General features: G+C 38.2%; 1 protein-coding gene across 2 annotated transcripts; it reads left to right on the forward strand.

The window, feature by feature from the left end:
- Positions 1 to 713: 713 nt before the first annotated feature.
- Positions 714 to 12357, forward strand: iqcg (IQ motif containing G). Of its 2 annotated transcripts, none has more exons than XM_061944665.2 (10): positions 714 to 844; positions 2535 to 2663; positions 2738 to 2766; positions 3272 to 3394; positions 4055 to 4139; positions 4236 to 4397; positions 6064 to 6138; positions 9960 to 10091; positions 10159 to 10248; positions 12180 to 12357. In XM_061944665.2, the coding sequence occupies exons 1-10, from the start codon at positions 839 to 841 to the stop codon at positions 12297 to 12299; spliced, it is 951 nt and encodes a 316-aa protein (XP_061800649.1). In that variant the 5' UTR covers positions 714 to 838; the 3' UTR covers positions 12300 to 12357. The 2 variants fall into 2 exon arrangements, with proteins under 2 accessions (XP_061800649.1, XP_061800656.1); XM_061944672.2 differs by lacking the exon at positions 714 to 844 and adding an exon at positions 914 to 1178.

Below are 12357 nucleotides of genomic sequence, written 5' to 3' on the forward strand. Positions count from 1 at the left end.
CTATTTTAACCGGCTGTTTCTTTTTGGCAGTATCATTGCAGTAATTATTCTACGTCACATTTACTTTAGTTTTCACATCATTCATTATTTATAAGTGCTGTTTAAAATTGTGCATTGTACATTACATACAATGCCTACGACTGTATTACAGTTTTTTTTGACAACACACACTCAGCTCAACAAATTTAATACATGCTGTTATTATGCCTTCCTTTGCGATCCAGAAACTGACTTCCTAAATGTTGGCTTCATTTTGTTTTGTTTTGCCTTAAAAGTTTGAATATATTAGTGGTCACACTAGTATGTTAACATGTCATCTACAGTGAGTGTACAAGTTGTTTTTGCTGAATGACGTGTTTCAATTGTGTTGCCTTGATGGTGTTTGTAGGTTGGAGGAAGGCTGGAGAAGTCCACAAGGAGAAACAGCGTCATGCATGAACAGTTTCACTTGTATCTTCAGTGTGTATTATCTTCAAACTCAAATTCCTTGGCCAGAGTGCAACAAATGAACAAAAATAAATGCAATACCTCCACTTTGCTATCTTTCTTCTGTTTTTAAGGTAATTTTGGTAGAGATGATTTGCTCACAAACCCATGCTTATGTCTCCAAATAATGAGTATCTGGATATATTTGGACTTATTTGAGCAATACAATGCAGTGCAGTGGGTTGGTTTTGTCGCTCGCTGTTCTGATTGGTCAGATTTTGCACCACCTTACCGGCGTTACCATAGAAACGTATCAACCACCCGCTCTGGCTCGACTGGACGGAAAGTGCATTGTTTACTTTGCAACACTAGATTCTCAAGCGTTGCTTTGACTGGACTATGACGTCCTGTTATGGACGTAAGTTCATTTCTTTTACACGTCCATATTGTAATTCGCAGTGTAATAACACGACGGTATAAACAATAGAAATAGTAGCTCGACATTAACTCGGTCGAGGAGAACATGGCGGATATGCGGCGTCACTCGTCGTGTTTTTCTTTACGACGCGCCGACGTAACTGTTAGGAAAGTTTTCTTTGTTGTGTGTGTCTTGAATTTAAAGAAAACATATCATTTTAGTTATTCACAGCAGTACAATGAATCTTTTAATTACAGTCTTATTCTGTATTTCCTGTGCTTGTCATTCATCTTCACTGATTGGCTGAGCGCGACACGTGATCACCTGCCTCATAGTAAGATGTGTTATGTCAGTTTTGTGACTTATTTACCTTACTAAAAATGCTAAATATCAACTAAATCATTATTTTCAGTAATATTATATTATATTATATATGTATTATTATTTTATATATTACAAAGGAAAATACCTTTCTATTTTTTTTAATTATTTACTGTCTTAACCTCGGGCAGCACGGTGGTAGAGGGGTTAGTGCGTCTGCCTCACAATACTAAGGTCCTGAGTAGTCTTGGGTTCAATCCCGGGCTCGGGATCTTTCTGTGTGGAATTTGCATGCTCTCCCCGTGACTGCGTGGGTTCCCTCCGGGTACTCCAGCTTCCTCCCACTTCCAAAGACATGCACCTGGGGATAGGTTGAATGGCAACACTAAATTGGCCCAAGTGTGTGAATGTGAGTGTGAATGTTGTCTGTCTATCTGTGTTGACCCTGCGATGAGGTGGCGACTTGTCCAGGGTGTACCCCGCCTTCCTGAGATAGGCTCCAGCGCCCCCGCGATCCCAAAGGGCGGTAAAAAATGGATGGATGGATGTCTTAACCTCTTAAGGCCCAAGCTGTTTGTTTACATGCTTTTTTTTTTTTTTTCTGTTTGCTATTTGGGCTTATTGGACCCTAATTAGAATGAAAAACTAAGAATCATCTTTTTATATGGTGTACTTTTAGTCCATGAGTAACAAACGTGTACTTCATGTTTAGTGACATGCTAATTCTTATTTTTAAACTTTTTTTCCCCAAATTCCAATATATGTTATACTCCTCTGACACCACCAGATGGCAGTATAAGTGTCAACATAAGGGCCATAAGACCCCAATTCAGTAGTGTACACAATTTTGGAAATAAGAGCTAAAAGGTGCTGTCCACTCATGTGGCCACTAAGGCCTTTAGAGGTTAAAGATAGGCTCCAGCACTCCCTGCGACCCCAAAAGGGACAAGCGGTAGAAAATGGATGGATGGATTGTTTATAATTCTGGTGTTTTCAGTGACACATGTCCTCCCCGTGACTGCGTGGGTTCCCTCCGGGTACTCCGGTTTCCTCCCACCTCCAAAGACATGCACCTGGGGATAAGTTGATTGGCAACACTAAATTGGCCCTAGTGTGTGAATGTGAGTGTGAATGTTGTCTGTCTATCTGTGTTGGCCTTGCGATGAGGTGGCGACTTGTCCAGGGTGTACCCCGCCTTCCGCCCGATTGTAGCTGAGATAGGCTCCAGCGCCCCCCGCGACCCCGAAGGGAATAAGCGGTAGAAAATGAATGGATGGATGGATGGGTTTTTAAGTGCACTCCAGTGTCCAGATTCAGTATTGCATGCAGCCTGATTTATTTTCACTCAATTATATAAACCTGTCCACAGATGTATTTGTCCCAGATTCAGAGTTTCAGACTGGCAGCTGTACTGGAGGAGTGCTCAGACCAGTTGGACATACTGGAACATGCTCTGACGATCCAGATCCACAGGGAGTGCAGCACTGAAGAGCGACAGGTGACAGCTTAACAGTCCACGGCATGCAGTATAGTGATCATATTGTAAATACAATTACCATTTTCTGTCTTTAGGCCAAAGTAAAAAAGGTGAAACGAGACTGGTAAGTGTTTGAGTTCAAACCGGCCGAGTCACACCAAAGACTATAAAAATGGGACCCATTACCTCCCTACTTTGGCTACCACTGTGGTAAATTTTAAATGTGCTTTATAAATAAAGTTGATTTGATTTGATTTGATACTTGGCACTCAGCATCAAGGGTTGGAATTGGGGGTTAAATCAGCAAAAATTGTTCCCGGGTGTGGCCACCGCTGCTGCCCACTGCTCCCCTCACCTCCCAGGGGGTGATCAAGGGTGATGGGTCAAATGCAGAGAATAATTTCGCCACACCTAGTGTGTGTGTGACAATCATTGGTACTTTAACTTTAACTTAACTTTAAAAAAAAAAAAAAAAAAAAAAAAGTTAAAGTTAAAGTACCAATGATTGTTGCACACCACACACAAGCAAGCACGTAAGGAGCAATGGTCCTTACAGACCCAGTAGATCTGAATTGGGTTCCATCTCAAGTCTTCTTGTGAACCTAACTGTCTTTGTTTTGTTGGTGTAGTCACTATATCTCACAGCAGGTGTCCAAATTACAAGGTGAGCTGGAAGAGAAGCAGAGCTTCAGCTGTCTGCTACAGGTAGTGCACGGACAGGACCAGGAAAAGAATGCCGAGAGCAGCAAAAGGTTCTTCAACAGATTGAAACAAACCCTGCACACTTGACAATTAATTACATTTATCTGAATCCTTACCAAAATACAACGCAATGGTAGGAATTGATTAGTGTTGATTTTATCTTACATTTTCTGTATTGTTTGATATTTATTTATTTTTAAATGAAAATCGGCATTGCCATCTGTGACGTGAATGCACTATTATTGCAAATAATACAAAAGAAAAACATTTCAAACTATCATGTATATGACGCCATGACAGATGTCAGCATATCCAATGAGACTTTAATGCACTGTGCAGTAACACCGACACAAATGTGCTATTTTTTATTACCAGTGGCCGCAAGACATCCGCAACACAATCAAGACTATTTTCATTTTTCAATATCAAATCTTGTCCAAAAATGTATGTAAATATGAACATCCATTCATTTTCTACCGCGTGTTCAGTGTCACTAGCCTATCCCTGCTGACTGAGGTGAGAGGCTGCCAGTCAATCACAGGCAAGGGTGTTTCTAGCTGTGGGATGCCACATGCATGTGACTACCCAGGGTGCCATTTTAGTTAGAACCACCACTCATCACAGAACACAAATAGGCAAACACCAATTCACACGTGTGGACAAGTTGTAGGATATATGTTATGTAAGTAATGTGAGTGTCTTGCTCCCAGGGAAGCAAAGAAGGAGATGGAGAAGAGGAGACGGACGTTACCAAAGCAACAAGCGGAGCTCCAACAGAAAGCAAATCAAATGAAGGTGAGAGGGCATATCTAAACATCCCTTTATCCATTTCCAGAATTGATGAAGACAAAGTATGTATTTTAAACCTCAAACTTTTTCCCTGTCGGTCAGGAACTGCAAACACTGTATGAGGATGTCAAAGATCGGCTGCATCGGCTGAACGAGTCAAACGCTGAAAGGAAGAGTCTTGAGGAGAGAAACATTGAGCAGCAGCTCCAGAAAACTCAAAATGAGATGAGGGAAGCTGAGAAGCGACTTGAAGACCAAGTACAGGTGAGAGCAACAATTCATCTGTTATATGTCTTTGATTATTCCCACAAGTGCGGCCTGACCCTTTATGTTCATATAGTATATATATCCATCCATCCATCCATCCATCTTCTTCCGCTTATCCGAGGTCGGGTCGCGGGGGCAGCAGCCTAAGCAGAGAAGCCCAGACTTCCCTCTCCCCAGCCACTTCGTCCAGCTCTTCTTGTGGGACCCTGAGGAGTTCCCAGGCCAGCCGGGAGACATAGTCTTCCCAACGTGTCCTGGGTCTTCCCCACGGCCTCCTACCGGTCGGACGTGCCCTAAACACCTCCCTAGGGAGGCGTTTGGGTGGCATCTTGACCAGACGCCCGAACCACCTCATCTGGCTCCTCTCGATGTGGAGGAGCAGCGGCTTTACTTTGCGCCCCCCCCCCCCCCCCCCCGGATGGCAGAGCTTCTCACCCTATCTCTAAGGGAGAGCCCCGCCACCCGGCGGAGGAAACTCATTTCGGCCGCTTGTACCCGTGATCTTGTCCTTTCGGTCATAACCCAAAGCTCATGACCATAGGTGAGGATGGGAACGTAGATCGACCGGTAAATTGAGAGCTTTGCCTTCCGGCTCAGCTCCTTCTTCACCACAACGGATCGATACAGCGTCCGCATTACTGAAGACGCCGCACCGATCTGCCTGTCGATCTCACGATCCACTCTTCCCCCACTCGTGAACAAGACTCCGAGGTACTTGAACTCCTCCACTTGGGGCAAGATCTCCTCCCCAACCCGGAGATGGCACTCCACCCTTTTCCGGGCGAGAACTATGGACTCGGACTTGGAGGTGCTGATTCTCCAAGCAGTAGTAGTATAGTAGTATATATAGTAACATGATATTTACATTTAACTTTACATTAGTGTTATCATATCTGAGTTATTGTGAAGAAATATAGGGAAATAACTACAAAAGTATGCTTCAGTCACTAACCGTGTTACAAAAAAGACAAGTTAAAATAATAAATTATGTTGGATACGGAGAACATTCAAACCTTTTCTTTATTGAATCAAAAATATTGAAATTCCACCATATAGGGAATTTGCAAACTGCTAAAATGTTGCACAAAGCAAACTTTTACCTGTTACCGAAGAGAATACAACAATTCTTCTCAACAAAAGAGGAGAATCATAACCTCAGAGAAAAATGTAACTTCAAGCATATATGCACGTACAACACTCAAAACATTTAGTATATCAGTATGTGTAATTAAGTTATGGAATGGATTAAGTAAACAAATCAAATAATGTAATCCAGTTTAAGAAACTGTTCAAACTCAAAGTGTTTACAAAGTACCAAGAAGAAGAAGAAGACAAACCATGCTAAACATTTTGAACTTATTGATAAAATAAGTGTTGCAAGTATTTCATCTCATTATATGAAATACTTGAAATATTTATTTTATTTTATGTTATTATTTATGGAGTATATTGTGAACACATAGAGAACAGGAAGTCAACAAAAGAGTTAGCAATTGCTATGTAATATAATAAGGAGTATACGTTTAAATAAGATCTGCTTCTTCTTACGCCTTTTGGAACATGTTGAAAAGAGAAACTGGAAATTGTGCCTTATCATGTTGTAATTGTATGCACGTTCGAAATAAACTCAAACCATAACCATAATTAACACTCTGTCTTTTAGGTGCTGAATGATCAGTTGAAGCTGCAGGAGAGAATTCATGAAGAATCAATAAAATTCCTGAAGAAACAACATCAGGTCAGTATTGGTCTTAGAAAAAGCCTTGAGCTATTATTCCATTCGTATTAGTATTAGGGACACAAATAAAAATAACATTGAAAAATAATGAGAAAAAATAAAGACAAAGTTATGTTTAAGTAACTTGACAAGAACCTCAGCAGTTCTCACATGTTACTAAACAATACATATACTGTTGTTGCTCGGCTTACGAGTTGAATTGGTTCTGTGATGGAACTCGTAACCCAAATTAATTGCATCGCAAATCACTATTACCCATTGAAATTAATATAAATGGCATTATTATGTTATAGGCTCCAAAAACAACATTTTAATATGCAACATGTGTTTTAAAAAGAAAAATGAACATCTTGAAAACAAATCACTTTGTTTGTCTATGGAATGTTGTCATTCGACCAAGTCATTGTATTTTCAGCGCACTCAATCGATTGCAACTGGGCTGTTGAGTTTGTCTTTGACGACGCTTTGCCTCTTATTCCAGCAGGCTTCATCAGTTCATGCTCATGCTCTTAGATTGGTCAGATCAAGTCTAAATGATGATGCCAAAGCTCCAACAATTTATACTCTTAAGAAGAGCCTGATCTTCTAAGATCCAAATGCCAAGCGCTAAATAGTGTGCGCAAACTATAACATTGCATGTACTCTTAGTGTGATCTTCTAAGACTGTATGTAGCATGCGCAAAAGTGGTGCAAACAGACCTATTTAGATGAGGATTTTGCGTGCAGTAAGCGGCTTCATCATGGAAAAACTGTTAGTTTTTGCAATGATGTTGAACATACAAACAAGCACACATCTATAATCTGTGCCACTTTTTTGGGCAATATAAAATTGCAATCTATACAACTATACAACAAAAACTACTTTTAGCACACTGACAGTGCGCTTTGCAGGGAGGCGTACAGCATTGCAGCGCATTCATGCATTTTGAATGATCCCAACGCAAGAAAATGCATATTGCAAGACGTTTTTTCGGAATTACGTTTATAATATATTTTCTTAAATAAAAATAAAAATTAACACCAACAAAAATAAAACACCAGAAGACATCAAAATGCATCCATTGAATGTGTTTTAATCAGCCCCTTAAAGGGACTTGATATTGCAAAAAAAACTTTTGTAACCTGATGGTACCTGCTGTTGTGTATTTGGGATCCCCATAAGTCCAGAAAATGTGAAATCAAACATGGAAGGCATTGCAGCAATATTCCTTCATTCTTCCACCAAATGAGCCGTTTAGAATTTGTTCTGTCCTGTGACGTTTTCTGCCCTATCTTGTCAGCGTACATTTGGTAAAGTTTTACCCAGAGAGCTTTGCGCGAGTAGTCGATAAGCTCTTTTTTTCTCCATCCTCTTGTTGTGGGGCAGACTGGCTCATACATGCACATGCATCCTCTGCTGTTGCCATTTCTAATAAAACGTAGTGTACAATTCTAACTTATATCTGTCAATAGACTCGTTATGGAAGCGCTAAAAATAAAAAAAATGACCGCCCACAAAATGAAGCATTCTAAAGAGACGGTCAGAAAGCATCATAAAAACGGTCGGTTCAACATAATCTATGCAAAATGTTGACCAAATAACCACCATTACATGCTATGTAAACCATAAGGAAATGTATTAAATGTGGGAAACAAATCATATTATGACCCGTTTAAGTCTTCCACAGCTATAAAATTATAAAATGATGTGATGATATGTCTAATATGTTTTATTTGTATTTATTTACCATGAATTGATTTAAGTGGACCCAGACTTAAACAAGTTGAAAAACTTATTCGGGTGTTACCATTTAGTGGTCAATTGTACGGAATATGTACTGAACTGTGCAATCTACTAATAAAAGTTTCAATCAATCAATCAATCAAACCATGTTTACAGTGACACACACGTAGGATGAGTTATTGTCTGCCTATTTGTCTTTGTAGCGCGATCACATGTGTCAGGTTGCATGCAGATTTCAGACGTGCTAAATAAAGATGCAAAGTAGCGCCCGCGGAACAGTTTCAGCCCTGATAGATCACATTCCATGCTTAATAGTTATATTTGCATCGTCTCTTCCCAGTATTGTTGACATTTTGATGATCAGCATATTTATTCTGCATATTCAGGAAGACAGACATGTTAAATGGATTGCGCCTTCTATTTTGCCCGCTTAAGAGATTCAATCATAGCAGATCAGCTTTGCGTGTGCTATCAAGTTTGCACTTGTTTTAATACACAAAAACCTTTAGTAGATTAGGACTAGGGATGTCCGATAATGGCTTTTTGCCGAAATCCGATATTCCGATTTTGTCCAACTCTTTAATTACAGATACCGATATCAACCGATACCGATATCAACCGATACTGATATATACAGTCGTGGAATTAACACATTATTATGCCTAATTTGGACAAACAGATATGGTGAAGATAAGGTACTTTAAAAAAAAATTATTATGCCTAATTTGGACAAACAGATATGGTGAAGATAAGGTACTTTTTAATTTTTAAAATAAAATAAGATAAATTAAAAACATTTTCTTGAATAAAAAAGAAAGTAAAACAATATAAAAACAGTTATATAGAAACTAGTAATTAATGAAAATTAGTAAAATTAACTGTTAAAGGTTAGTACTATTAGTGGACCAGCAGCACGCACAATCATGTGTGCTTACGGACTGTATCCCTTGCAGACTGTATTGATATATATTGATATATAATGTAGGAACCAGAATATTAATAACAGAAAGAAACAACCCTTTGTGTGAATGAGTGTGAATGAGTGTAAAATGGGGGAGGAAGGTTTTTTGGGTTGGTGCACTAATTGTAAGTGTATCTTGTGTTTTTTATGTTGATTAAATAAAAAAATAAAAAAAATAAAAAATACCGATACCGATAATAAAAAAAACGATACTGATAATTTCCGATATTACATTTTAACACAGGCCGATATTATCGGACATCCCTAATTAGGACCAAAGAAGCTCTGGCACCAGCATTTAGACTAGATTTAAGCATGAACTATCAATTAGCCGAGAGACACCTTGTATCCCAAAAAACACAGAGTTGGGGGACTCGAGTCGTAAGCTGAGATGTACAGTGAAACTCTGTTTTTCGGGGAGTCGGTGAGGCCCTAAACATACTACAATATATTATTTTAAAATAAACAGACTTAGACAAATCGATTTTGACATAGCGTCTTCATATATAAATGATTCCAGATACCAGTAAATATACAGTATACTGCTTTCCAAACTGTACACTGATTACAGTATATCCAAGTTTCATTTCTATAGAATTGTTTTTGAAACCACATTGAGAAATTTTGCTGAAATGTGAAATTTTGGTCCCTTCCTCTTTATAGACTCTTCAAATCTTGCCAGTTTTGAGGCTGTCGCTTGGCAACTCTAAATTTGTATCTCCCTCTACTAAGGGATCTAGAATTCCCTAGATTGTCTACTTTGTCTCCAAACTAACTTAAAACCAATCCATTTTTCCTTTAGCATGTAGTTGTACTAAATAGAGCAGATTGAAAAACAGGTTTGCTTTGCTTCAGCTACAGTCCTATATGTGCTTGTGGTTAAACAAATATTTATATTAGCATGATAGGTATTTTTTGTAATATTGCAAAAAAACAAAAAAATTATCCTTCTACTCTCACAGGATATTTTCACATCCTATTCAAGGGGTACTTTATGCAATGATAGATTAACAAGTGTTCTACTTTTCAATATTCTCAGTATTCACACTCATTTAGGAAATTACACTTTCTCTAGCTTACTATGCCCATTGTCTTACCTTGTAACCCAAGCTCATCGTGTTCCTCTTTGTTGAGCAGGAGTTGCAAGATCAGCTGCGACAGTGGCAGGAGTGCACAGAGCAGAACATGCAGGAGAAGGAGCAGCATCTCACCAGCACGCGCTACAGAAGAGCAACCAACTTGGAGAAACTGACCGCTATGCAGAAGAAGGTAAATGCTTAAACAGGGCAGAAGGTCAGCATGAACCGGGATTCATAAGTTGTACACGTGTATTTAGTACAGCGAGATGGAAGAGGTGGTGAAAGAAGAATGGGAGGAGCAGGAGAGACTTCGCCAGCTGGAGCTTAGGAAAATAGCTTCAATCAAGGTAACAACATTTATTTGGAGCCATTAACCTCTGATAGTTGGTGGGTTGATGGAACTGAAGCTCCATTTCCACCAAGCACTACAGTAAAGTTTGGTACGCACATTTGAGGATTCCATGGCAACCGAATACCATGCTTAGCAACCATCTAGTAAATAATTTGGTCTACAAAAACATCACTTCTGCTCCACAGTGGGAATGCAATGGGGAGAACACAAAATAATCACTGTTAATAAATACTGCAGATTAATAGAAAGAAACGCGTAGGGACTAAATCTTTATTTCAGAGGTGGTGGTGGTGCGTGTGTGTGTAATTTTGAAAACTACTTAAACTGTGTCATTAATAAATTGTAATTGGAATTAAATACATAAATGTGTTATTAAATGTGTCATTCATGTATTTAATGTAAAAGTACATTTAATTATGTAATAATTTAAATGAATGATTTCATTATTATTAATAAATGATTTGATTATTTTTAATGATTTATTGATCTAATTATTTCAATATTTTACCATTGACTTTATTATGTTATTGATTCAATCATCTAATTATTTATTGCAATATTTTATCAATTAACTGGTATAAAATGGATAGATGGATGGATTTCAATATAATTTAATGAATTGCTGATTTCATTATTTCATTATTTTAGGGTGAATTGATTATTTCATGATTTATTTGTTTATTTAATGAACCTGTGTGTCAGCGTTTCATGAATTGATTGAACATCAAAGTCAGTGGGCGGGGCTCGTTCAAATCTCGTCCAATGATTATGTTGGTCTGAAGCCTGGAACTTTGAGAATCTTTCAAAATATGACGTCAAATGAGAATATATTTGTACTTTTTAGACCTTGCGGAGTACGTGAAAGCAAGACCTGATAATCCAGAGCGTGTAGCAGTTAAATTAGAGCTATTTTTTGAAGTTGTCGGAGTTATTTCCACACTTTCAGACCAATATATAAACTAATACTCCTCTGCTTCTCTGGTCGAAGGGTTCCACAATCAGGTTTCAGGATCTGCCTGCTGACATTTACAGATAAGATTAATTCATGAAGCGCTGACACACAAGTTCTTGAAATGATTCAATAAAATCATTAAATAATTAAATAATTATTTCAATCATGAAATAGTTTATTTAATCATGAAATAATACAAATATATCATTAAATCATTAAATAAATCATGAAATAAGGAAATCAATATTAATTAAATCAGGAAATAATGAATTAAATAAATATCAGGATAATCTTTACATGATTAAAAATTCAAATTGACTTTGACATTACAAAATAATAGCACATTTAGTAGCATATTTATGTATTTGATTCCAAATATACCTAATAACACATCAACACAATAATTTAAATATGTATTTATTAATTCATTAATGGTGTCCCATTGGATCCTCCACTGCACCTAATTACCAAACACAGGAATGCATGTGCACAGACTCAGACTTAAATATTCATGTAAAGGAAACCTCTGATATTAAAATCTGTCTAACTCAAGTGACCCAAGCAGAACATGTTAACAATTTACAGTGGCAGATAACGCAGACTTTTGGTCACGCCAGCAGATGGAGTGACAGCTGGGACGGCCAATCACACGTTAGCATTAAATGGCGTAGCCAACTGATCAATCAATGTCAATCAATGTTTATTTATATAGCCCTAAATCACAAGTGTCTCAAAGGGCTGCACAAGCCACAACGACATCCTCGGTACAGAGCCCACATAAGGGCAAGGAAAAACTCACCCCAGTGGGAACTGATGAGCTTGTGGGCGGTCTAAAGGGGAAACCGTTCAGCTTTACTGGCCGTTTTTTGCCTAGTCTTAGTGCTTTGTTTAATTGGATAACTTTACCATTCTATACTGTACTGTAGAAGACCTGGTGGAAATGTAAAACTTCATTGTAGTGTCGACCCTTACAGGTACAGGCTTGGTGGAGAGGTTGCATGGTCCGCAAAGGCTTCGGCATTTATAGGAAAGTGGAAGACAAGAAAGGCAAGAAGAAGAAGAAGAAAGAAGGAAAGAAGAAGAAGAAGAAATAAGTTCCATACTGGTTCTTGTTTATGGTAATACTTTTCATATTGTGAAATAAAATAATGG

Source organism: Nerophis lumbriciformis, linkage group LG04 (assembly GCF_033978685.3).
Source record: "Nerophis lumbriciformis linkage group LG04, RoL_Nlum_v2.1, whole genome shotgun sequence".
In the NCBI taxonomy this organism is placed as follows: Eukaryota; Metazoa; Chordata; class Actinopteri; order Syngnathiformes; family Syngnathidae; genus Nerophis; species Nerophis lumbriciformis.